The sequence below is a fragment of the Mastomys coucha genome, unplaced genomic scaffold (assembly GCF_008632895.1).
Source record: "Mastomys coucha isolate ucsf_1 unplaced genomic scaffold, UCSF_Mcou_1 pScaffold21, whole genome shotgun sequence".
Classification (NCBI taxonomy): domain Eukaryota; kingdom Metazoa; phylum Chordata; class Mammalia; order Rodentia; family Muridae; genus Mastomys; species Mastomys coucha.
The window spans coordinates 163843430-163871399 of NW_022196904.1; the positions used below are offsets into that span (position 1 = coordinate 163843430).

General features: G+C 41.6%; 1 protein-coding gene across 1 annotated transcript; it reads left to right on the forward strand.

Annotated features, from left to right (window-relative positions):
- On the forward strand, window positions 1–27836 carry Minpp1 (multiple inositol-polyphosphate phosphatase 1). Its single transcript, XM_031390102.1, has 3 exons — window positions 1–820; window positions 3921–4118; window positions 27733–27836. Exons 1-3 carry the CDS (start codon window positions 202–204, stop codon window positions 27834–27836), a joined length of 921 nt encoding a protein of 306 aa, XP_031245962.1. The 5' UTR covers window positions 1–201.
- Window positions 27837–27970: the final 134 nt, after the last annotated feature.

Genomic DNA, 27970 nt, shown 5'->3' on the forward strand with positions numbered 1-27970 from the left:
TCGGGGTTTGTCCGCCTCTCCACACCGAGGCTCCACACCGAGACGGTCGGTCGGCCGCACTCGCTCGGCGGCGGCCCCGGAGACCACGCTCGCGTCCGGCGGTCCCCAGCCGGAAGTGCACTCTGCTCCCGCCCCCGCCGGCGGATCCGGAAGTGGGGGTCGGCAGCGGCGCGCCGCCCTTGGCGGGGCCCCCCGGGCACGATGCTTCGCGGCGCGCGCAGCCGCCTCCCGGCCTCGGTAGCGCCCGCCGCGGTCCTGGCTGCGGCGCTGCTCTCGTCGTTCGCGCGCTGCTCTCTCCCCGGGCGCGGCGACCCGGTGGCTTCGGTGCTCAGCCCCTACTTCGGCACGAAGACACGCTACGAAGATGTCAACCCCTGGCTGCTGGTCGACCCGGTGGCGCCGCGGCGGGACCCGGAGCTGCTGGCGGGGACCTGCACCCCGGTGCAGCTGGTCGCCCTCATCCGCCACGGCACCCGCTACCCTACGACCAAGCAGATCCGCAAGCTGACTCAGCTGCAGGGACTGCTGCAGACCCGCGGGTCCGGGGATGGCGGGAGCCCAGTGGCCGCCGCGCTGGCCGAGTGGCCGCTGTGGTACGGTGACTGGATGGACGGGCAGCTGGTGGAGAAGGGGCGGCAGGACATGCGACAGCTGGCCCTGCGTCTGGCCGCCCTCTTCCCAGACCTCTTCAGCCGGGAGAACTACGGCCGCCTGCGGCTGGTCACCAGCTCCAAGCACCGCTGTGTGGACAGCAGCGCCGCCTTCCTCCAAGGGTTGTGGCAGCATTACCACCCAGGACTGCCACCTCCGGACGTCTCAGGTGACAGCGCGCCCCGCCTTCCCTAGACTCCGGACCCCCTTAACAGCCTCCGCTGTGTCCCTTTTTTGTCACCTCCCTTTCCTGCTTGCGTTCTCCGGGCACAGGATGTGTGGACTTGGCGGTCTTTGTTGTTTTAGTAATACGCTTGTTCATTCACTCATCAGATGTTAATTCCTAACATTTTCTGCGCGGGGTTGCTGTAGGGGACGGTGGAGATCCAGCAGGAAGGAGTAGGGGGAAAAAGTATCGCTTCCAGTTTTACATTCCCCATTCTCAAATCGCGCTATCCCTCCGAGCGCCAACCTAAGCTTCGTTTCCCTTCCTGGCAAGTAGTTTAACACCTGAGCGCACTCTTTCAAATAATAGAGAACGGTCTTCCTCCCAAACTGCATATGAGAATTGGAATTTTGTTTTGTTTTTCGAGACAGGGTTTTTCAGCCCTGGTTGTCCTGGACTCGCTTTGTAGACTAGCTTAACAGAGATCCACCTGCCTCTGCCTCCTGAGTGCTGGGATCACAGGACTTTTGGCTTTTTTTTTTCTTTTTTAAACATCATCGTCTTTTCCTGTGTTTCGACATTTACCAGGTGTTTTAGGAAGCTGCTCCTCAAAGCCTCTTTATGCTTTCCTTAGGGTTAGGGTACCCTGTTTCGTTCTTGTGTTTGCTGTAGTTTCCCTCATTATGGTCCATGGTCACTGCTTAGGGATTTCGGGGCACAAGTAGTGGGATCCTTATTTCGCAGGTGAAGAAGCCAAGAGTGTGCCCCCTTCGACATCCTTGCATAGTTGTGAACTAGTCAGGCCCAGTGTCCACTGGGTTTTCTAGAGTGGTGGGTTTTCCTTCCAAAAATGTTTTAGATATTGTAGCAAGCGTACATGCTTTTTGTATGCTGAGCATACTTCACATTGAACCCTTTGAGCTGCTTTATGAAGTTGCTAATTGTGTCCCCTGCCAGTCTCATGGATGAAGAAATGAAGCACAAACTACCAAATAATTTGCAGATTTTCATACACAGCTAGATGTGGATCTAGGGAATCTTATGTAGAGATTGCTCTCAACCGCTGCACATCTGTCTGCCCTGTACATAACCTGTACATTACCTGTAACATAACCTGAAGAAAATGGCATGTAACGTTTCCGTGCCAAGGGGTGAATAAGCGTCAGCAACTGCTTATCAGTTTGAACGTCAGAGATCTGAAGGGAGGACATTAGCTGTCAAAGACTCAAACAACCAAGCAAAACTCAGTTTCCCATTTCTTCCCTAATACTTAAAAACCTCTTCTAGAGATTTCCCTATTGTTGTGCCTCGTGTTACTAATTTGAATAACTCAACTGTCTGATGTATGCATGCTTGTTTGTTGAGTGTGCTTTTTAATTATGGCTACATAATTCCTAAATCCATTCAAATGAACTTGAGTGTCAAAACTAGTTTAAAGTCACACAACAGGGCTGCTGAGATGGCTCAGCAGGTTCAGGGGCTTGCAGCCCCTGACACCCTGAGTTGGATTCCTGGGTGTATGTTGTGAAAGGGAGAACTGAGTCCTGCTAATTGCACACTAAATGAATACCAGTAAATTTTTTTAAAAACACAATGTGTACTGTGTAAATACATATTGGACCTCCTAGGCTAAATGAATTTCCGTCTCAGATTGCTTTGTGAAGATTGGCACTGCCTCAAGAGTCAAAGCCAGAGATCAGAAAAGCTCAGGGTAAAGCTGTCTCTCTTTGTTTCAGTCACACAGTAACTCAGTCTCTTGTATCTGAGATGGTTGGGTTGTGTATTGTGTACATGAGTTTTTGAGAAAGGCCATAGAATCAGATTTTAGGTTTTTATAGAAATGAGCAACGTGATTTGATAATGACAGGTTTTTGGGGCCATCTAAGAAGATGACAGAATTCTCTTATTTGGGAAGTTTCTATAAGAACTATAATCCAGTTGGCACTTGGAGTAGACAGAGTGACCGTCTGGGGGGATATATTTATATTTTTGCACATGTACTCAACATAATGTGGTCGAGCTTGCTTTTCCGTGTTCAGACATAGAAACAATAGTGTTCTTTTCCTCCTGGAGGAATGATGATGGTGATGATTTGAATATAATTGGGAAAAGGACCCAACAGTTGAAGCATGGTAATGAATGCTTTTCCAATAAGTATTTGTTGCCAACTTGTGGAAATAATGTAACTTAGTAAATGCTAACCCAGAAGCCATCTGAGAGCTTCAGGCAGAAGATGCCCCTACTAGAGGCACACCTGGCTCCGGAAATGAAACAGCAGACCAGAAACATTAGTGTTGCTTTGCTGGGTTTTGTAGTTTATATCAAAACAGAATATTTTGTAAAGTAAGGCAGCTTGGAAAAGTTAGCGGAGAAAACGAAATGTTCCTCATGGAGTTTTGCACAGCAAGGAGAATCAGAGCTGTTGAATTCTCCCCCTGAGATCTGGAAAGTGCTGGTTTTAGTTTGCCTCCTCAGTAGCCTGTGCTGGAGGGAAACAGTACATAGTAACAGGTTTGCCTTGTCATGCTTCCCTGGTTACTCTTGTCTCAAGAAAGTAATTTACTTTATGTACATTGTTTCCTTGTATAGCGCTGCTTTAAGTCATTTATTTTCAGTCTACTTTTATATAAAAGTCTCTTCTAGCCTCTCTGCTCCTGCATTGTAAGTGTTATAAATATAAAACTGTGCTGGGGATATAGCTTAGTGGGTAGAGAGTTGGCCTAGCATACAAAGGCCCTGAGTTTGATCCCCAATTAAAAAAAAATGCACAAAGCAAAACATCATTCTCTTTGGGGCTGGAGAGATGACTGTGTGGTTAAGAGAGACTATTGCTCTTACAGAGGACTCAAGTTCGATTCCCAGTACCCCTATCAGGCAGCTCACATCCACCTAACTTCAGCTCCCCAGAATCTGACTTCCTCCCTGGTCTCCACTGGCCTCTGTACCATGCTCTTGATCAATGCTTGTTTTGTTTTTTTTCCCCCAGACATAGTTTAATCGTTTGTTAAATGTTTCCTCTTTACATTTTAAATTTTTAAATTTTCAGTAATTGAAATTGTCCTTTATGGCAATGATTTACGTATGTATGCTCTTTTCACTTCAGATATGGAGTGTGACCCTCCAAGAATTAATGATAAACTAATGAGGTTCTTTGATCATTGTGAGAAGTTTTTAACTGATGTGGAAAGAAATGCTACAGCTCTTCATCATGTGGAAGCCTTCAAAACTGGACCAGAAATGCAGAAGGTTTTAAAGAAAGTTGCAGCTACTTTGCAAGTGCCCGTGAACAATTTAAATGCAGGTAATATATATGTTGTATTTCCCTTAAATTCTGTCTTAAACAGTTCAGGGGTGTTAAATGTAAAACAAACAAACAAAAAACAAATTACTCTTCTTAAAGGTCCATAGGTAAATATATGTTAACTCAATAGCATGTCTTGGGTCAGGAAAATGATATACTAGGCACTTATTTTATTTTCATCTTCTTTAAATATTTTATAAATTATTATGCAAGGTTCTTAAATGTGGATTGTTTTTATGAGAGCCTCATTTCTAAGTATTACTTATAATGTAAGAGTTGCCTTTTCTGAATCATCTCTTGGTAAAATAATACAAGTAAAAAATTCTATACATCCTTTAGTTTTGGGAAACTTTAGGACTGCGTGTTAATGTGGGAGAATGGTAGGTTTTAGTAAGTGAAAAGTCAGGTGGCGTTTGTAGCTTTTATCTGTAGAGATTCTAAGGGCATGGGGATTCTCTCCCTGCACTGCTACAGTGGAGTGCTCACCTGCAGTGTGTCATCTGTAGGGGACTTTGGAGAGTGGAAGCAGATGGCCGTAAGAGGAAACAGGGTACATGGTCACCTAGCAATGGAAAATTAAGAATATGAAGGTTTTTTTCTTATCTTCTAGAACTTTATAATTTATTATGGATATTGGTAAATACTAATAGGTAGAGGAGTGATAATGTGTCTCATATTGTGGATTAGTTTCCAAAAGATTAGAAGAACGTAGTGGTGGGAGAGAAAGGTTGAAATCTCCTGTGCCTGGCTTGGCGATATGTCTTTTGTTTGTTTTGTCATTTATTTTCTGGTTATAGGATATGCTACTTCCTAGTCTGAGAGCTAGGACTGAGACTCCAAATGAGCCATGTCATGTCATCAGACATGTACAGTATCTATAACCACACTGATTTATTAGGTGCTGGGAAACATTTCCAATGGCTTTTATATCTATTCCTAGAGAAATACATTTTTTAAAGGTTTATTTATTTAAAGTATGTGAGTACACTGTCGCTGTCTTCAGACACACCAGAAGAGGGCATCAGATCCCATTATAGATGGTTGTGAGCCACCATGTGGTTGCTGGGATTTGAACTCAAGACCTCTGGAAGAGCAGTCAGTGCTCTTAACAACTAAGCCATCTCTCCAGCCCCCTTTTAGTGTGTGTGTGTGTGTGTGTGTGTGTGTACGTGTGTGTGTGTGTGTGTGTGTGTGTGTGTGTGTGTGTGTGCGCGCGCACACACACATTAATATAACTACATGCGTTGCCTGGTACCTATGGAGGCCAGAGGAGGAGGTCAGATCCTCTGGAACTGGTTACAGAGCATTGTGAGCTGCTGTGTGGGTGCAGGGAATAGAACTTGGGTCCTCTGTAAGAGCAGCCAGGGTTTTTATTGCTGATCCATCTTTCTAACCCCAAAGTGTATTTTTTGTTATTGTTGTATTGCTGTTAAATATTTACCTCAGAAATTCTTTAAACTGAACTGATATCGGATGCATATAATATCAATTAATTAATGTTGGTCCCATTTTCCTTTGGGAAAGAAAAAACAAAGAGTAAACTGAGCTAGAAATCAGAGTAATGGTAGCAGCCCCTACAGTTTGCACCTCATCTCTTCTGTCCTTCGTTAGGAGCTATCCACTTTTCTTTCAGAGAACACAGTTCTTGACTTGTGTTGACCAAGGCCCTTTTTGAAGCCCAAGCACTCAATCAATCACCTGTCCCATTTTTTTAGTACCCATTTGTGCCTAAAGTAAAGCAGTTAGCAGTGTAAAAATCCCTGGTTCCTTGTTCTGAAATCTGCTGGGATTTCTTAGGCAGCTAAGTTTGAAAAGCTGATGTCATCCCTAAGCCGCCATCCGCTCCCTCCTTGTCAAGCTGCCTTCTATCTGCTGCCTCCTTGCTGGTTTGAGGTCGTCCTTTCCTGAGCTCTGCTTGGAGTCTTCATCTTTCTTCCTTCTCAATCTTCCATGGTGTCTCTGGTTATGTACGTAATAGTTATAATGTGAACTATTGTGTAGTTTTAAAAGCTGATAGTAAATATACTTTGTCATTATTAATGTTCAAGTTGAGGACTAAACAAAGCCTTGGCTCTCCTTTTCACCCTCTAAAGTTATCAATATCCGGTTCTATTTGATCAGTTATTGGGCTAACCTTTTTGTTGGGTTTGCTAGGCGGCATGCACTGAGCAACCAACTAGTTCTAAAAACTAAAACAGTTTCCATTTCCTGAGTGCTTTGTGTTCTGTTGGACTGAAACGTCTCCCACACAGCCCCCTCTAGTGGAGCAGCTGTGTATTGGCATTGTGCAAGCCCTCCATACTCTTCTTCTCCGGAGACTAGGTTTTTTCAGCTGTGTGTTTAACTATGCACGTAGCATTCTATGGGTATATAGCCTTTAAAAAGCCAAAGAAACTAATAACCCACACATTTTACCTGTTCTCTTCCCCAGACTTAATTCAGGTAGCTTTTTTCACCTGTTCATTTGACCTGGCAATTAAAGGTGTCCATTCTCCCTGGTGTGATGTGTTTGACGTAGATGATGCAAGGGTAAGTATTTTTTTTTTTTTTTTGTACTTTTTCCTCATGGTTTTTGGTCATTATTTGAATTTTTTCTTGTTCCTTAAAGCAGCTTTCTAGAAAATTGGTAGTATTAGGGAATATAAACTGTCTGGGACTAACCCCTAATTTCCTAAGTAAGGAGAGATAAATGCTTAATTGGGTAAGTAATTAGGTTCATAGAACTCAGAAAAATGCTAATTTGATTTCCAAGTAGTGCCCCCCCCATCCCAATTAAAAACTGACTGCTGGGAGAGATGGCAGACTAATATAAAACTGAGTGAGCTGCAGAGAGACCCGTTTTCCACAAACCTGATGGATCCCTACATTGTTTTCCTGAGGAACCAGCTCCTCGATCTTTGACTAAGATGCTGCCTGGTTCAAGCTGCTGATGGCCATGGTTCACATCAGTTTTCATTTCTCTTCTCTTCTTCATCTCTGACTGTGGACTTTTAAGGAATTTAGAAGGACCTTTGATGATCCTAAGGGACTAAATTCTGCGTGATTCGTGAGTGCTGGGATCTTATAGATTTCTGGGCCTTAGTTACCCTTACACACATGTAAAATATCAGTGTTTCATATGGGAATCAAGAATTGCTTCCAGATTCTAAAGACATACATACACTCCTTGCCAAATAGAGCAGGATGTGAAGCCCATGAAGGTGCTTTTTTTTTTGTTTTGAAGCAGCTTGGATGGCTAGCAGCATATCAAAGGTCATGCCATGGTACTTGTACCAGTGTAGGAGAGTTGAGAGGAGTGAAGGATCTTGGTGAATGACTGCTCTGGGGTGCTGAGTGCCAGAGTACACGGGTGTCGTTTCCTCCCCTCTGCTGAGTCAGTGCTGGGTGATGTTCTTCTCAGCCCCCAGTAACCTCTTGTATTGGGCTCCAAACTCATTACTTAGAAAACGTCTCAGCTTCCCTGCCTTAATGTGCCCTATTTTGGATGAACATAGGATTTGTCTTTGGAACCTTTTATTTCATTTGCAGGAGTGTTTCTGTGGAGAAAGAACCTAGGGCCATGATTTCCACATGCCCTCTCCTCATCCCAATTAAAAACCTGCTTCTGGGAGGTTGAGACCAGTATAATGCCGGGTTACCTCAGAAAGCCAGGTTACCTCAGAAAGCCGGGTTACCTCAGAAAGCCGGGTTACCTCTGAAAGCCGGGTTACCTCAGAAAGCCAGGTTACCTCAGAAAGCCGGGTTACCTCTGAAAGCCGGGTTACCTCTGAAAGCCGGGTTACCTCTGAAAGCCAGGTTACCTCAGAAAGCCGGGTTACCTCAGAAAGCCAGGTTACCTCTGAAAGCCGGGTTACCTCAGAAAGCCAGGTTACCTCTGAAAGCCGGGTTACCTCAGAACGGTTTCCCATAGACTTGAGTCTATGCCACCTTCCCAGTCCCGTTTCATGTTCTAATTTTTTAGTTAGCTACAAAATGACAAGTTTGACTATGACATCTACGTAGATGTCACTGACCTTGCTCCCTCCTTCCTTCTGCCCTCTTCTGTTCCTCCTCCCCACTGCTCTCTGCCTGCTCCAGCCAGTTTTCTGTTCTATATCTGAGAGAAACTTGTCTTCTCCCTGTTTGCCACTTTCATTTCCCAACCTGTGCTCTCTTTAGGTGTCTTTCTTATCCCTCATCCCACCTTTGACTGGACACTTTTAAAATGAAAAGAGCACCATTAATAATTTTACCAGTATAAGTACAAAGAAATCTCTGGTCACTGTTCACATGTGTCAGAGCACCTCTCCCTCCTCCTACTGCACGGGTCCAGGGATGATCAGAAGGAGATCATTTTCAATATTATATAAATGATAAATTTTGAAAAAGAGAAGCGTCATTTAACTTGTTTGCCGAGGTTGCCATAGTTGTTGAGTGTTTAGGATAGGATTCACTTGGCTGCCACTGGCTGCTTCCTTCCTCTTCTGAGTGGCTTGTCCGTGTGGTCCCTGGTAATGCCTGACTATGCCCACTTCCAGTGCATAACTCTTTCCTTGAGGTGGCCACAGCCTGCCTCTGCAGACCCTGCCCGTCACCCACGTGTGTATCCCTTGACCATCCTTGTTCACTTTCTTGTCTTTCAAACATTGTACTCTTACTTTCTGTACATCTTTTCCCTTCTAGCATGTGATTTAATGTATGGCAAAACCTGATAGCACATCTGTCAAACACCTTAGGGTGCCCCTGGAACTTTTGATGTTAAAGACATCTCTTTTTAGAATTATGTATCTCTTTATTGCTATGAGTCCTCCCTCTTATTTGTTCCAAAAATTTTCAAACCAATAGAAGCATTAAGAATGATGCATTGAGCACTGGTGCATCTAAACAAGATCATTCTCTATGAGAATAGATAGATAACCATTTATAACATGTTTCCAGGCATCACAATATATATCGTAACCACACCATAGAACAAACGGCCCAGCACACAACTTTTACAGGAATCTTAATAAAGCCCTCCATAGCTGCTGTTCTTTTATGTTGTATTTTTTTTATGTTTTTTTTAAGCCTTTATTGCATTATGATGAGAAAAGTTACATGCTTTCAATTTGTCTGAATTTGTTAACATTTAAAAACATATTTTAAGTAAATAGAATTAAATCACATTCTTGTTTCCCTTTTGTACCCCCACTCCTCCCAGAGACCCCCCTTCAATACCTACAATATCTTTTTTGTCATATTCCTTAAAATTTATAAAATATTATAACAATAAAAATAAGTATTATAAAAGTTGATATAAAACAACAATTAATTTAACAGTCTTATGTAGATGCTCGTCTATAGCAATAGTGAAAATATATTTTTCTCAATATAAATTTTAAGTAACTCCAAACATATTAACTGTATACTTCAAAATAATACATCACTACTAGTATTTTCTTAAATGAACATAAATATATAAAGTCTTTTTGTTTGTTTTGTATTTAGTAGAGTTTAAAATCTTGGCTCTTACTGTGGTACAAGCCCAAAATAAGAACAATTTTTAGACATTGGATTTCCTTGTAATAAGGCTGTACTTCAATGACCCTCACATCACCAAAGGATTTTACCTCCATCGTTATAGCTGCTGTTCTTAAATCCAGAGTCTCTTCAGGGATCTCTGATCCACTTGGTGGTGTGTCCAGACTCCTCCCATTGGGAACGCACCCCAGCCTTCTCTCTTCTGCTATGCATTGGCTTCCCGTAGGAGTCTAGGCTTTCTTTTTTTTTTCCTGCGGAATGTATTGGATATACCTGTATTTTCACTTAACATAAATTCATATTAAACATCTTTGACAAGAATCCTACTTGAAATCCTTCTAAATGTATCCCATCATAAAGCATTATGGTAGTTTGTCACATCCTTGAAGTGTTTGATCACTTGATGAGAAGGTTGCCTGCCAGGTTTCTGTATTGTGGGTTATCCCTTTCGCTTCATGTAATCAAAGAACTTACATAAGCAACCATGAGTTAACAATTTGAAATATATGTTTAAATAATTAAAGAGTTAACTTTTACATATAAAAGGGAATTAGTTAGATAAGTATTGTGGCTACATAAATGGCCCAGTGATTAAGAGCACTTCCAGTGCTTACAGACTCAGACTCACCCACGCTGGCTCACAACCTTTCTCAGCTGTAGGAGATCTCGTGCTTTGTCCGGTCTCCAAAGGCCCCTCCCTGCTTACATGTGGTGCACAAAAAAACCATTCAAGCACATACACATGCACATACTTTTCTTAATTTAAAAAAATATATAATGGTATCTTTTTAAGGTTTTTTCAGTGATTTGATTAAAAATAATTTCATCTGTTGCCACTTAGAACTTATACTATGCAGTAGGTTTACATAGTGAAGTATTTACAGATGAAATAAAATTGTATCAGGGATTTACTTGAGAATAATCCATTGATAACTAGAGTGTAGTTGGAACACGATTGACTAAATGATTATTGTTGAAATTGGGTGATGGGTAGACATAAGATTACTATACTCTATATATTATTATAATATATAGCATATTTTTATGTTTGAAATGTTTAAAAGTTAAAAATGATGGCTTGGTGAGGTGGCTCAGCTAGTAAAGGTGCTTGATGCCCAACCTGACAACCTGAGCTTGGTCAAGTTGTCCTCTGACCTGCTCTTGGATGCTCCTGCCCATACAAAGACAGGTGCTTCTGAGTATGTGCAAACACACAAACACACACACACTAAATGTATAGTGCATTTTAAATGAAGAGACATTTACACAAGTCTGAGAAGAGTGGGGATTTTAAATGAAGAGACATTTACACAAGTCTGAGAAGTGTGGGGATTTTAAATGAAGAGACATTTACACAAGTCTGAGAAGTGTGGCGATTTTAAATGAAGAGACATTTACACAAGTCTGAGAAGTGTGGAGATTTTTGGTCACCTTGGACCTTGTGGATTGCTGAACCCCTTATGTCATTTAGCAAACAATTGTTTTAATGGATGTTTTATGTCTGATTTGCTTATAACTGAAAATACTGATGTAAGATAAGCACAAGGAATAAAAGATGCTAACAATACGCTTGCCTGTGGTAATGGGACAGTTAAGACAGAAGTTGCCGGAAGGCAGTTCATTGGCAGTCAAGCAGGTCTTTATAGAGACAGTACAGAGCCAGCTGCTCTCTGTCTCATTGCCTGTTGTACAGCTCTGCACCGTTGTCTGTTGTAAATGTTCCCCGAGTACCTTATTCCGTCGTCAACTTTTGTGTTTAAGATGTCCACATAAAAGTCATTCCCATTATCCAGATCTGCCATCTGGTAAGCCTGTCTTCAACGTTTAAAACCTCAACGTCTCTTTAGATCTTTGTCTCTAGTTATTTGCATACTCAGATTTTCCTAAGTCAGTTATGTAACTTATACTTGGCTGTAAAACTCTATTGAATCTGCACCTTCAAGCATATTGCATGACATAAGTGTTATAAGTATACACAGGTGATTTGTAATGGTCACTTGCCAGTGTTTTTATTCCTAATGCTATTGTGTTATCTCTGAGTAGATGAAGATATTTTGACCTAGTTCCTTTTATGTTGAAATCTGTACGTTGTGCCTTCTTTTCCCCCTTTTGCTGACTTTGAGGTACTTTGGGATCCAGCACACTGGTCTAACTCTGCTCCTAAACTAGACAAGCACCAAGATTCTCTAGGCGCTCTTGTCTTAAAATTCTTAAAGAAAACTCACATTGACTGAATATAAGTCAGAAGAAATGGGACAGAGCCAGTGGCTCTTGTTTCCCATTGGCCCTGACCTGAAGTTTTGGTCTCCCAGGTGTTGCTGAGTGCTGGACCGTGGAGGCCAGTCCTTAGATGCCTGGGACAGCAGCTGTAGGCAGTGAATGCTAAGCCTGTGCTGTTTGCTCTCTAATGGAATTAGTGTAACTTTTCTGAGAATTACTATTAATCAGGACTCTGTTACATTTCTGGAACTGTATTAGAATCACTTCTGAAATGTTTCTGTTTAGGTTCTGGAATACTTAAATGATCTGAAACAGTACTGGAAACGAAGCTATGGCTACGCCATTAACAGCCGGTCCAGCTGCAACCTGTTTCAGGACATTTTTCTACACCTGGACAAAGCAGTTGAGCAGAAGCAAAGGTAAAGACGTCTTTAAAAAGGTGGAGTACATTGGGGCTTGCTGTTTGTAAGCTTCTGAAAATACCATACAATGCATAATATTTTAAAAATATATTTTTATAAAACCCTGATAGGGTAATTGATATTACCCAATCAATATATTAGTTTTGTTGAAGTTATACTGCATATTGTCCCGACACTGGTTTTTCCCCTCAACATTCTGTTTGTAACCATCACTCTGCACTCGCGTGTGCACTGTAACGCAGGGGTCCTTGTCGTGAGAATGCACTGGTGTGTATCTGCTTCACTTCGCAGTGACACGTGACTTCTTTCTAGTTTCTAGTTTCTGTTGTAAAATGGCTTCTGCTATGAGTATGCAAAGTGTTTTTATTTAAAAGGGAATCACTCATTTGAAGCTTTTATTAACATTCCTACTTTGAACTTATTTTTACAGCATGGGCATGAGGGTATAGGCAGTGGTAGAGTTCGTGCCAGTATGGGGTCTCCAGCACCAAAACCAAGCAAACAGAGATAAAAGCTTCATGTCAGAAGTGTTTGACGGAACCTCAGCCTGTTTCATTTGACAGATGCATATTCATAGACGTTTTCATGGTCTGTTTCACTATGGCAGAAGTACTGAGTTTTGTTCATACAGCACTACTTTGTAAAATGTTTTTGGGTTTAACAGGAGTTAGGGGAGAAAAAAAAACTAATGAGACAAAACTCCCAATTAGATTAATTTGGTTTCTGCTACCAGAAACATTTTAAAAAATTATATGTTTATTTATTTATTGTGTGGCTGCCAAGGGACAGCTTGCAGGACTTGATTTTTCTCTTCTACTATATGGGTTCCAGCAGCAAGTCCTGTTATCAGCTAAGCTGTCTCCTGCTCCAGCCAGAAGCTTTTGGGGGGATTTTCAAATAATGACAGTACTTAGGATAGGAGCTAACCTTTTCCTGATTGATTTTCTGAGTGGCTTCCCGCTCCTACACTTTAAGAGAGAATAGACCTTTCCCGTTTGGTCATTGTTCATTTGCTCAGTGTTGCATCTAAGGGATGATAAATTTATAGTTGTGTCAGGAGGCTCTTAAATAACTTTATTAGTAATGTTTTCAAATAAATGAGAGTTTCTGTATACTGAAAAATCAGGATAGTATGAGGAAATTCCAAATAACCTGAGCCCCGGAATTGAAAGACCCAGCTATTGTATGAGTAGAATTCTTTTTTTTTTCCCCTCCCCTTTTTTATTATGTAGCTCTGATTGTAATGGAGCCATGTAGAGCAGACTGGCCTTGAACTCACAGTTCCTGCCTCCCAAGTGGCTGGGATTAAAGGTGTACACCATCACATTTGGCTATGGTTGAGTGGAAGTCTTATCAAATCTCACAAGTTTTCTTGTAGGAATTGAGAAGTTAGTTCTAAACTTACACAAGAATATAAAGGATCTATAGAAATGAAAATAATTTTGAAAAAGAACAAAAGGATTTGTCATACTTCTGTGAGGATTTATAGGAAGCTTGGGGTGATGGTGTGCACCAGGAATCCTAGCACTTTGGAGGTTGGAACAGAATTAGGAGTTTGAGATATCCTGGGTTACAAAACCCTGCTTCAAAAACAAGCAGATAGCCTCAGATATAATATAGTCCTAGTCAGAAAGATAGAGGGATACAGTAACATTGTGAAATAAACCCATATATAGTAGGCCAATCGTATCCATGGGGTTCCCTTTTTGGTATTTAATTCGAATCTAAATTACATGTGTCCTGAATATAAAGATTCTTTTACTTGTCAATATTCTCTGAATAATGCTAAATAGTAACCTTTCTATAGTTGTTAGAAATAATCTCGGGCTGGGCAGTGGTGGCGCACGCCTTTAATCTCAGCGCTTGGGAGGCAGAGGCAGGTAGATTTCTGAGTTCCAGGCCAGCCTGGTCAACAGAGTGAGTTCCAGGACAACCAGGGCTACACAGAGAAACCCTGTCTCAAAACAAACAAACAATAAAAACAAAAAAAAAGAAAGAATCTGGGGATCATGGAAAATGCATAGCAAGATTGCCACAGTCCGGCCAATCTGGGCCTCCCTCAACCCACGGGAGAAACGGGGTCCTAGTCAGGTTGACAAGGCATAGGCGAAGAAATGATGGCAGAGACGACACATGAAGTACAGGATCTGAATGTATTTCTTAAAAATGGCATCAGACTTTTACAGTCATTGCAAGAGAGAAATGATAAATCTGGCAGCTCAATAGTTGAGGTACATCTGAAGCCATCTAAAACATACTGGGTCTAAAGCAGTAGCTATCTCCTCTGAACTGGTGCTGAATTCCCTGGGCCGAAGTGCTCTGGGCCCGGGGGACTGCGGACTGCATGAATCTGAATCCTAATCCATCTAAGTTCTTGTGCTAGTCCTGCATGCGAGTCCTCCGTGCGAGTCCAAGTCCTTCTGCACCAAGTGAAAAGCAGACTTATATGGTATACAGAAAGCAGGGCAGATGACAAGAGTCACGTAGGCAGGTGACACATCAAGGTCAGTGATCTTACTGACCAAGATCACGTATCTAGTTGTGAAGCGGGTGGAAGAGCAATGCTGTCCTCCCAGCTGGGGCTAATTTGGTATTCCTATACTAATTCTCTGGTTCTGCTGGAGGCAATGACTAAGAGGTTCTGGCCTAACACTTCTAGCTAATGTCCTTGAGTGGAAGCCCTTCATTACTCTCTAGTATGTAAAACATTTCTAACTGCCTTAAGGAATGTGCTTGACCTCTGTTGCCAGCTCTGGCAAGGCAGATTCCTTGAGAGAAATTCCAAGTTATGGACAGCTTGGTATTAAACTAGGATAGGTTGGTAACATTGTGTTGGCCAGGAAACAGTGCCCAATCTTAGCCATTTACGAATCACTTCTTGGGTACCTTTATGCCTAATTATGAGGCCGTGTTGATGATTGGAAAGACTGATCTGGAACACGTCTGAGTTAGGAGATACCAGCGACTGTCTGAATATCCAGGAGGCACAGAACTCCTTTTGGATCCTTATTGCCTCTTATCCTTAATCAGGCTTTTACCCCCGATATTTTGGATGTGAATGGAGTAGACAAGTGTTCGTGGCACAGAATAATTGTAAGTCATATGTAAATACCACATCATTTTATATATGAGTTTCCATGGAGGAGTCGCAGAACCAATTCCCCATGAACACTGAGAACAACTATGTATGTTAAATTGGTTTTCAACAAAAGATGCCAAGGCAACATGATGAAGGGAATGTCCTTCGTAACAGACAATGCTGGGACACTTGGATATCCATGCTAAAAGTGAGATACTTAGACCTTTCATACTACAAATGAGAAAGCACAAATCTTACTTTACAATCTAAAACCGTAAATCTTCTGAAAGAGAAAAGAATAGCCATGACCTAATTTTAAGAGATTAAACTCATTCATAACCTTGGCTTGAGTGAGGCTTTCTTAAATCTAATACCAAAAACATGATCTATTAATAAAAATTCATTAAATAGATTTATCAAGTTTTAAACTGTTCTTTTCAAAGGGTACTATTTGGGAAATAGAAAATATTTGCAAAACTTATATACATATAGTAATTTGAATCCAGAATATACAGAGGATTAAATCTTACTTAATAAGAAAATACACTCCCCTTTAAGGTATAAAAAGGGGTTACAGGTATAATGATGGATTATGTATTTAAAAAGTTGGTTGAATACCTGTATCCCTCTCTCCCTCCCCCCAAAAGAGAAGTACAAAAGATTTACACCGATTTCATTAAAGAAGATACATGGATAGCATATGAGGGAATGTCCACCATAATCTTCTATCATCCATCATGGACATCAATGTCTCAGTGAAATTCCACGTAACACCCTTAAAATAAAAGGATCAACCTCCTCCATGGCTGACCGAATTGTGAAATGTAGAGCCTCTTTGGAGGACATTGGCAGTTACTGACATTAAACATCTACATGACCAAGCAGAACCATCCAGTGTATCTACTCGGTAGTGATGTATATCTTTTGATGATTTCTTATGCCTTGGGTATTTCAGATTTTGTAATTTTTTTAGGTTGTGTAATTCTTCCTCTTAACACTAGATGGCAGTATTGAAACCATTGTGCCACGGCATGTGCCACAGCACCCTTGTACAGGGGCGCAATAAATGTACTGTATTGTCAACTTGTGAATTAAAGCAGGGCAACTTGGTCTCTTAAAGTTCTGAGGAATTTATTCAGATTTTAGGTTGTTTTTTAAAGTCAGGGCTGTCGGGTGTAACTTAGGGACTGTGATCTTTTTAGTGCTGATAGACTTTAGTGATGATAGACTAAATCATGGGAGAGTTTATATAAACAAATTTGTTGTTCCCTAAGTTCAGATTCATATTCTAAGTGCTTTTTTGGATAGACAAGTTTTCATTGTTATCCTGTGTGGGTTTAAGACATTTTCAATATACTGTTCTGTCTTCAGTAATTAACTTGGTGCCTTGAATATAGTTGGTGCTATATGCATGTATGATGGAGTATGTGGTATAGACCTGGGTTATCGCCAATGCTGCTGCTTCTCCTGTACTGTTTACCTTAGTGCCACCCAGACAGCTCAGCGCAAGGCCACTATCATTCTGGACTCTGTCCTCCTCGCTTTCTCTATCTAGTCATTGCCTTGCAGGTTTTTAAAATTACATTTAGTGATTTATTCAGTCGTGTGTGTGTGTGTGTGTGTGTGTGTGTGTGTACATGTGTGTGTCTTACAGCATGTGTGCAGAATTCAGAAGATAACTTGAGGGAGTCAGTTCTTTCCTACCATGTAGATTCCAGGGGTCAAACTCAGGTTGTGAGACTCGAAGGCATTTGAGCCATCTCTTCAGTTGTATTCAATTTCCAGTTTACATTTTCTTTATCCTTATTGCTCACCTCAATTTAGGGCAATACCTATTTTCTAAAAATATAATTAGTTTGCATGCATATGTGTGTAGTAGCTAGATGAATACGTGTGTGTGTGTCTCTGTGTGTGTGTCTGCGTGCACAGATGTGTGCATGTGTGTGCAGGTCGGACACCAGTGTTGACGGTCTTCCTCTACTATTCTCCACCCTGCTTTCTGAGACAGGTTTTGTCTGAACCCAGTTCATAGGTTGGCCACACAGGTTGGCCAGTGAGCTCCAGGGACCCTCTTGTGTCTGTGCCCCAGCTCTGGAGTTACAGACACATGCCACCATGAACAACTTCTTATGTGGATGCTGGGGATCTGAGCAGCATTCACTGACTGATGCATCTCCTCAGTGCCCACCTAGATCTCAGAAATTGCCTTCAAGGCTTCCCCTGAGTTGGTCTCACTAACGCTACACCACTGTCGTCTTCTTCCTAAGGACAGCTCTGATGCTGTGACTGGATAGCTGATGTTTGCTTACTCTCCTTACTGCATTGACCACTTACTAACCACAATACTTTTCTTGTTGCATGTGTTTTTAAACTAGCTGTGCATTTTTATCATCCCAATTACATCATAGTGATTCTTGCCATACTTAAAGACTGTACTTACTTTGCTCTGGTTCTGTAGTTGTTATTTTAGAAGTTCCATAACTGGGGCGCTGGAGAGATGGCTCAGCGGTTAAGAACATTGACTGCTCTTCCAGAGGTCCTGAGTTCAGTTCCTAGCATTCACATGGTGGCTCACAACCATCTGTAATGGGACCTGATGAGATCCGATGCCCTCTTCTGGTGTGCTTGAAGACAGCCACAGTATATTTATATAAATAAAATAAAGTAAAATAAAATAAATAAATAAACAAGAAAACGAAGTTCCATAACCTTTAAATGCCTTGCTTGGTAGAATTGGCTAGCTTATTAAGAAGCATGTTCTCTGTCATATAATGATTCTAGCAAAATCGGACTAAGTGTCTGAAAACCTCTGAGGAATGCTGCTACCAGCTAAGGCACTGGTTCTCATCCTTCCTAATGCTGGGTCCCTTTATTCCTTTTTATACTGTATTAAAGGTTTTTTTTACTGTTTCATTTATTTACATTCCAAATGTTGTCCCCTTCCCAGTCCCTTCTCCAAGAGTTCTTCACCCCAATCGCCCTCTCCCCTTTGCCTTTGAGGGGGGACCCCACCCCCCTAACACCTCCCCTCAACCACCCACCCACTGAACCCTTTAATGCTGTTCCCCATGTTGTGGTGACCCCCCAACCATAAAATTATTTTCTTGCTACTTTATAACTATCATTTTGCTACTGTTTTCAATTGTAACATAAATATCGTTAGGTGGGCGACCCCTGTGAAAGGGTCACTCGACCCTCAGGTTGAGAACCACTGAATCACAAGGAAAGACTCAGCTCATTTCAGTTCAGCAAGTCCTTGAGGCACAGTAGTGAACTGGGCATAATGGTGGATGTTCGCAGTGCTGTCAACAGTGACCACGAAGAGAGTTCTGATTGTTCGCACACTAGTAAAGATAATACTTAAAGTGATTGAGACAAAAGTTAGATGATTAGAACACTGTGAATAATTAGAAAAATAAATAATTCCAACGTCAGGGTAACTAGAAAAGGCTAACTGGCCTTCAGTAAAGTGAGTGTGGTCTGGTAGGGTCTCTCTTGATATTCAGTGTTTCTCAACCAAGTTAAAACATAGGGGATACTTGTCTTAGATGTGGGGGAAGTTGAGTACCATAAGGCACTGTGTACAGATATACCTGAGTTTGTACACACTTGCCTTTTACCAGTGTCTCAAAAGTGCATACCCAATCAGTCACTTCTTGGTTTGATGGTTTGACTTGGATAATGTAGAGAAATAAATCATATTAGGTCGGGGCACCTTTTGTAGACCAGAGAAAAACAAGTGCACTTAACATGTGTTCTAGGTGTTAATTTAAAATGCTCACTATTTTTTGTTTGTTTGTTTATATTGATATAACATTCAGGTACCCCTCTCCTCAGAATACTGGCAAGTAAAGCATACCCACAGAACCACTGCTAAGAACTGGATAGATCTCATAAGTACAGAGCAATCCTCATGTTATTTTTGAGTACTAAGTGTGTTCGTTTGTAGGCAATAGAGATTATGCAAAGATACATACATTCAAATTGTCTACAAAAACCCGTGTTCCAGATGGGAAGACATTTGTATAAGAGCATCTTTATGTAAAAACCAACATGCACAGGGAGGTGAATTGGAATGATGAGGTCACATGCTAGTCTTTATGAGAAGAGATGTCTTTGTGGGTGATCAAAGACCAAAGGGGTGCTCTTACTAAGCTTAAACGTGTCAGCTGCTTGTGTTGTTTTTACAGCTGTATTGAATTACAGGTAACATAAAGTCATCTCAGCCAGCATAGTTAACTTGGACAACTAGCTGAATTTCACCTGTGTGTCTAAGGCATTAGCACTCAGTCTCTTTATAAGATTTACGTTTACATGTGTGTGTATGTGTGTGTGTGTGTGTGCGTGTGTGTGCGTGTGCACATGGAAGAAGAGGATTTAAGCTGGATTTATATACATTTGTGAGCTGTTCAGCATAGGTGTGGGGAACAGAACCCGGATCCTCTGCAAGAGCAAGGAACTGACCTGTTGAGGTATCTCCTAGGCCCTCTTTGCCTTTTCTGATAGCTCCTAAGCTGATTTGTCTGATCAAGAGACCTCTCTTCCCTGTGCATCTGAGCTTTTACCGGTTTGGTTTATTAGCCTTGGAAGTATATTTTGCTGATGCCTTCCTCCTGGATTTGCATGTATGGTTCCATATGTGACATCTTGGCTGGCATTTAGAGCTGCCCCTCTGGACTGCAGAGTCCTCTGCCCTGCAGTTTCTCTTCTGTGATCTGCTCCATGAGTTCCCACCAGTGTTCCCTCCCTGGACCTCACTCACCTCAGGGCTGCCATGGTCTATGCTCCTCCACCCTCCACCATAGCCTGCAAGCACTAAACAGCCTAGGCAGGTGCTGGATTCAACCCATTTGCCTTCTCTCTCATGCTGTTGTCTGACTGAAAACTAGTTTCATATAATTCTTCTAGCTTCCTAATGCTAGTAGGGAGGGTAATAGAGCATTACTCCTGTTCTTGTGAGCTTAGTTTCTACATATTTTTACTTAAAAAGCACATTTGTGTTATTTTTGTTCCAGACTTACATTGCCAAATGCATTCTTCTCCAGAGAGTTATTGCAGTCAAATGTAGAAGACTTGTAAACAAAATTTATTTTTCATAATTTTCTTCTGGAAGCTTCTCATTGCTCTGACAGTTCCAACCATTTGTTTGTGCTCTTACATAAGTGGGAAAGTTGTGAAATTTGTCCAAAGCTCCATCTGATATCCCTAGATCATGTTTGAAAATACAGTTTGTATAACACCAGCTGCATGTGAAACATAAATTAAGAGCTTAGAAAGATCTAGCTGAATATGCTTGAGGGAAAACAAGCAATTATTAGTTTTTCTTACTGAGCATTTTTAATTACTTAAGGCATTTACGTACTTTGAACATATACATAGTCTCATTTCTTGGTGTAATTTTAGACTTCAGATTAAATTTGGTTTGGGTTGAAGACAATAAAATCTTTTCACTCACTTATATATTTAAAACAAGGATGTCATTTATAAAACCACATTCTTCCTGGGTAACATTAGATAACTCAATTGATATACTGGACTTCTTATTTCTCAGATCTGATTTAGAAGCTAAGGAGATGGCTCAGTGCATAAAGTGTTCACTGTGTGAGCCATGAAGATCTGAGTTTGAATCCCCAGCACCCACGCCAAGCCAGGACACACCAGCACACTTCTGTAAGCCCTACATTGGGAGGCAGAGAACCAGGACACACCAGCACACTTCTGTAAGCCCTACACTGGGAGGCAGAGAACCAGGACACACCAGCACACTTCTGTAAGCCCTACACTGGGAGGCAGAGAAGGGCAGAGTCCTAGGGCTCACTGGCCAGCTGGTTAGCCCAGCTGCTCAGTTGCTGATTCATGAGAGATCCCATGTCAGAAATAAGATAGAGCATGAGACTCTACTGCAGCTGAGGAGCTTGATCAGCTGGTGGGTACTGGGGGCAGAGGGGGTGTCATTCTTCAGTGCTGTGGCCATTGGATATTGCTTGTGCCTGATAGCTAATCCCTAATCACATGTCCATGTTCACACAAGCAACCTAAGTACATTTCACACATGTACATGATCTCTCTTTAGCATATTTATCTTATTGCCCTCTCTAGTCTTGTCCCCTTCTCACAGAACCCCTTCTTTCCAACAAGCCCCTCTTATGTCATTTGTGTGTATGTATGTGAGAGGGTGTGTGGTGTGTGCGTGTGTCTGTGTGTGTGTGAGAGACAGAGAGGGAGGGAGAGGGAGAAGGGGAAAGAGAGAGAGGGAGAGGTTGAGGACACAGGCACATTTACTCCCATTTGCATCACTTCATTTGGACTTCTTCATACCTTGGTTCTGGAGTGCTGACTCAGCACAGGTTGAAAGTGAAATCCAGACACATTCTCATACAGGGAGATCTCCTTGGGATACAGTCAAGGCAGAAACAGAGCATTTGCTGCTTTTATGAAGTGCTTGGGCCTGTATGAACGTGAACTGGAGCAAACTGACCCCCAGGAGTCGGCTTAGAACTTGATGGAACTATTCAGTTTTAGTGCTTGGAGCAATAGCAACATATTCCTAGAAATGAACTCTAATTGCTTCCTTACGGGAGTTACTGATTTCTCCTTTCTCTCTCTTCCTGATTGGCTGTGAAGTGAACAGCTCTACTCAGCCAGGTTCCTCCTGCTGCAGTGTTCTGTACAGCTGCCTTGTCGGGAGAGAGAATGTGACTAAGCCCTCTGAACATGAGCCAGAATAAATACCCCCCTTTAAAAAGTCAGAGCCTTTCTCAAAACTGTGAGCATACGTTTAATGACTTCTGATAAAGATTAGATCATGTAAGCTTGTATATTTGGTTTGAAGTATTTGGAATGGTGATTATAACATAACCTGATCAAAAACTTTTAAAATAGTATAAAATTCAGAGGGTCACAAAAACAAAGCAAACAAAAAGACAAAAGCAAGAAGAGAATTTGTTGGGAAGGAGAAAGTTTTAGAGGGGGTGGGAGAAGATTAGGGGATGACAATGGCCAACACACAGTGTGTGCATAAGAAATCCACAGCTCACCAAGCTCCCATAATTGAAGGTCCTTACCCCGTCCCCCAACACATGCACATGCACACTCTCACACACACTTTTGTTGTTCCAGTGTAATTTAGAAGAGAAACATGATATTTTTTCCCATTGAATGCTTATATTACTTAAATCCATCCCCCAAACAGAAATTTGGGTAAGTCTTATGAAAAGGCAGCAAGTGTAAGCATGAACAGATGTTTAAGCATTATATTAACCCTTCAGAGGTGATGTTCCCCTTTTGACATACATGTTTCCATAGATTGATTGAATAAAGGTATATCTGGTATTTTACCACTAGTTTTGAACAACAAAGTAGAAATCAGTTTGCATACTGCTGCGTCATCTTGGTTATAAGTGAAGAAAAGCACTCTGGTGTTCTTAGTTATAAATGACCCTTGACTTTGAACTTAATGATTTTAAAATAACTGAATTATTATCTAAGGTGATTTGAGTCATATCTCAGAACAAATTCAAATGCTTTTCTTACGCTGTTAGAGCCTTTAGAAGAAAGCTGTTCTTTAGGAAAGCCCTGACACATCGAGGTTGCTTTGTCATTTGGTTATTTCTCTACTTAACTGATTTTACTTAAATGCCCAATGATAGCTAAGTTGAATTCAGGTTATGGGAAACAAAATAATGAAGAAAAGCATATGTTTGAGACTTAAACAGTTTATATATGTTCTGAGCTGTTATTAATGGAAGTACCATGTGATATAGTCTGTCATGGTCTCAGACTCCTAGCAACCCAAGTACCCAAGCAGCTAACTTGGAAGGAGTTAGATCCAGCCAGGCTGCATAGAGAACTCTCCTTGACCTTAATTTAATGCTCTTCCAGTTACAGTTCTACTTTCTTAATTGAAAGTAGGCTCAGTTTGCCTTCTTACTCTTACAGCCTCAACATAGTTATCTATTGAACTCTTTCTGTGTTGTATTGAATAGAAAAAAATCAAGAATGAGGTTAGTGTGCATGTGTGTGTGTGTGTGTGTGTGTGTGTGTGTGTGTGTGTGTGTGTTGGATATACAAGGCACTGCCTGCCTGCATTCCCAGAACCAGGGAAAATATTGACAAATATTGACAGCAGCCTGGGTGAATGGTGAATCCAGGAGATGATGGCTATGGTGAGATCCAGTCTCTAAAGTCAAAGCAAGGAAAGATCTGGAAGTATAGGGAGTCGGGGGATGCTTGCCCATGCATACAAAGCCCTGGGTTTAACCACGAGCACAAGGAGAAACAAGAAGTTTTAACAGTTTTCATTTTCTTTTCTTATTATATACCACTTTTGACTAAAAACCTTAGGTAAACGGTCCTTGCCTTTTATACATCCTTGGAAGAGTTTATGCCAAGTAAGAACTTACACCATTGGCTTACTCCCTGTGATTTGATATGCACATGCTTTTGAAATTGGTGAATTCAGATTCCTAGACTAGAAGCCTTGTGATGGAGCACTGACACACCGAAGTCTTGCTGAACTCTAAGGTGGAATACTATTCTGTTCCCAGATAAAAGCTGGCTTGAGATCAGCAGGGGTTTGGAAGTAAATGAGTGTTTGACATCCTAAATGGCTTGTTCTACTCTATACAAGAGTTTTCTTACACACGAGGAAGTTATGGGTTTTTTTTTTTCCAGATCACTTATCTTAGATGATCCTTTGCTTTGACTCTGCTTGTATCTATTAAACTTAGCCAAGGGCTACCTGGATGGACTTTTACCTTACCTTTGGTGCTTTGGGGTATCTGGTGATTTTAAACTATGCTGCTCAGTCAAGGGACTGTACTACTTGTTATGGCGTTTGTCTTCACTGTGGTAGTCTACACTTATATCTTAGAGAGAGACCCAACCTGAGTGGCCTCTTGGACGCTAAACCCTTATACCACTAACGCGTATGACCTCTGCTGGAGCTACCCCAGCTCTCCTGGCCTATGACATTCGCTGCCACACAGCCGTTTGCTGCTCTGTGCCTCATGGTGATTTACTGCGCTATGGGTCAGTCCAGCAGAGGAGCTGGCTTCTCTTCCTTTGGTATAACTTGCTGAGTATGTTCTCATGCCCTCAGTGTTCAGCTGTGGGGGACCCACCTTCCACTGTGCTCACTTCAGCAGATGCTCACATTTATGAGGGCTTGGACCCACATGAGCTTGCATCCAGAGCCAGAATTGTAAGCCACACATTTATTTTGAATAATTTTCAGGTATAGTGTACCTAAAGGAAACTAATTTTTTTAAACATTTGACTTTATGGCCTATGTGGTAGTCCATGTCTTTCTTTAATCCTAGTACTTGGATGGCAGGGGTTGGGGTGTAGGCAGATGAGTTTGAGGCTGGACTGGTCTACATAGTGAATTTCATGCTGTCTCAAAATGAAACAAAACAAAACGGAGTGAGACTTAGGGTAATAGTTTTCTAGAGGCAGGCTGTTTTCCTTGAACCCCGCCTTGTGAGTTTACTGGATGGTATTTTTAGTGAGTTTAGCCGGGTGTGCTGACAGCCGCCACCAAAGTGGGCGTGTCCTTTTCATCTCTCCACGTGCACTCCTGCACTCCTGGTGTAAGCCAGCTGCTGCACTTCGTTGAGCTATCAGGGCAGGGAGCAGTGTGTGCATGGGGCTCTCCAGATATTGCCTCTTAGCAAGTTCCTCCTGAGATGGGAGGATCTCTTAACAGTCATATGCTCCTATTTGTACCAGCCAGAAATACATTTCCTTGTTGTTATCTTACCTGCTTTTCTCTATGCCCCACCCCATATGAGAAGAGAAATGAACATGGTACCTAGCCCGTGGCATGGAGTGATCCTTCTGCCACTCCTAGCAGATTAGCCAGGGGATCTTTGAAAAGGCTGTTCCTTATTGCTTTTTGCAAATTTTAATGTGACCATTTTTTTAGGACCTTTTATTTTAATATAAGCAGCATCACCATGTTCTCTTTTTCTTAGTTAAGAGAATATCTGCTTCCAGCTGGATGCTTGGAGCTGCAGTCAGAGCAGAGCACACACAAACACACACACAATCATGCTCATTCTTCCTTTATTTGACATTATTTCATAAACTTAAAACATCTTTACTTGGTTACTATAGAATACATAAACTATGAAATAGTTATTATTTCCTATTATATAGGAAATATATATAATATATTTACCTGCTAATCCAGGCACCTTTGGATTAGCAAAGTTATGGTCTAACTGCTATTGAGAATTCTCATTTAGTTTTTACTTTAAGATATAATCATAGTTTTTTCCTTTTTCTATATATTGTGGACTTTGACAATAGAAGTTGTTCTGTGTGAGAGGGTGATGTGGTGGCATTTATAAAAACTACACTTTTTCTTTCTGCTGCAAACTGTCTCAAATTTAAAAAATTTGTTTTTATGTGTAGGTTTTGCTTGTGTGTATGTATGTATACCACATGTGTGCAGTGCCCATTGAGGCCAGAAGAGGACGTTAGGGTCACTAGAATTGTAGTTATAGATGGTTATGAGCCATCATGTAGGTGCTGGAAACAGAACCCAAATACTCTGGGAGAGCAGCCAGTGCTCTAAACAGCTGAGCCATCTCCAGCTACCAACTGTCTAGAGTACTTTAGGGATAATCTCTTATGTATTGTGTGGAAGCATCATCTGTCAATAAAATCTGATGGCCAGTAAGCTGAGGCAAGATTAGAAGGTAGGACATCTGGCAGAGAGGTGGGAGGGGACTCTGGGAAAGTCAAGGGAAGGATTCCCTGCCCAGACTCCGAGGAAGGTGGCTGTATGAAACTGAGGAAAAGTACTAGCCATGTGGCAGACAGAATGGTCTGAGCAGGTTAATATAAGTTACAAGCTAGTTGGTGAACAGACCTAGCGTGTAGCCTAGGCATTTATCCATAAATAAATAGCCTTTGAATTATTCAGGAACTGGGGTGTGGGTAAAAGCCCACAGTTACAAATAAATAATTTTAAAATATAAGTTATTTTAAAATTTAGTCCAATGCCAAAAGACAGCCATTTATTTGTGGTTTACACGACTTCCTTTATGAATCTAACATATAAACACTTTGATTGCTCATAAAATTCCCAATAAACTCTTTTTAAAAACTTACAAAATTTCTATTTCTGTTTAGGCATGCATACATACATGCAGGTATCCACAGAGGCCAGAAGAGGGCGCCGGATGCCCTGGAGCTGCAGTTGCAAGCAGTTGTGAGCTGCCTGGTGTGGATGCTGGGAACCAAGCTTGGGCTATGCAAAAATAGCATGTGCTCTTTACTGAGCCATTTCTCTAGCCCCACAATAAACACTTTCAAAGCACTGTGTTCCTTAACTTCTGAAAAAAAATGCTGATTTTTATAATATTATTGGCAGCAAGGGAGACAAAAGAAAAATGAGACCTGCACACACACACCCTTTTTTTTAATTTAAGTATAAAGAATCTTCAGATTTAAATTTTGGGTCGGGGCTGGGGTTGTAGCAAGCATGGTATAGAACACATGTGTTCTTAGGTTCAAACTCTAATTCAAATGGGTCAAATCTGAGATTGACTATCTCCTTTAGTTGGATGTGTTTAACAGGACTTTGAACTCCCCGATTGTACTCTCCTACCAACATGCATGTGCTTATTGTATCAATCCTCACAAATGCCTGTTACTTCAGTTCTGTAGGAACAGGGACAGAATTACTGGGGCATGCTGAATTCTGACCTCACCCAAAAAATGGCAGCCTGGGGTTTAGGGAGAAACCTCCAGTTTCAAAGGAAAATACAGAGGCTAACACTCAGATATTGGGAAAAAGAAAACTTGAAAATATAAAAGACAACACTTCAAGTACACTCTCTCCTTCAGGAGCACTCCATGGATCAGTCTTTCTAGGGACAGCTTGCCCAGCCCTTACAGAAAGTGCTAACGTGAGCACGTCAGTGCCATTGTCAACAGAATGGTCATTTGTGTGTTCTAATTTGGGTAGATTTGCAGCACTCTGGATATCCTAATTCCAGGAACTTAACACTCAGTGTGGAGATAGTTCAGCTCCCCCATAGAATCTCAGCCATATACTTGAGTTACATATAGAAAGAACTCTTAAAGTAGGAGCTGTCCCCATGGCTCAGTGGGTAGAAGTGCCTGCCGGTATGCCTGACCACGGAATTCAATCTCCTGGAACACATGCTTAAAGGAGAGGCCTGACGCCTGACATTTGTCTCTGACCTCCACACGCATGCTGTGGTACTAGTGAGCCGCCCCTAACTTACACACTAGATGTAATAATTTTAAATAAATAATGATCAGGTTACATTTTAAAATGAGGAAATCGGTTGCTGTTAAGTATAGGTGTTATATTTTATGACACGAATCTCTAAGTTTCCCCTTCAATTTCTCCTTGAAGGTCTCAGCCAGTCTCTTCTCCAGTCATCCTCCAGTTTGGTCATGCGGAGACGCTCCTACCGCTGCTCTCCCTCATGGGCTACTTCAAGGACAAGGAGCCCCTGACAGCATACAATTTTGAGGAGCAAGTCCATCGCCAGTTCCGAAGTGGTAGAATCGTACCTTACGCCTCAAACCTAATATTCGTGCTTTACCATTGTGAAAATGCACAAACCCCTGAAGAAAAATTCCAGATACAG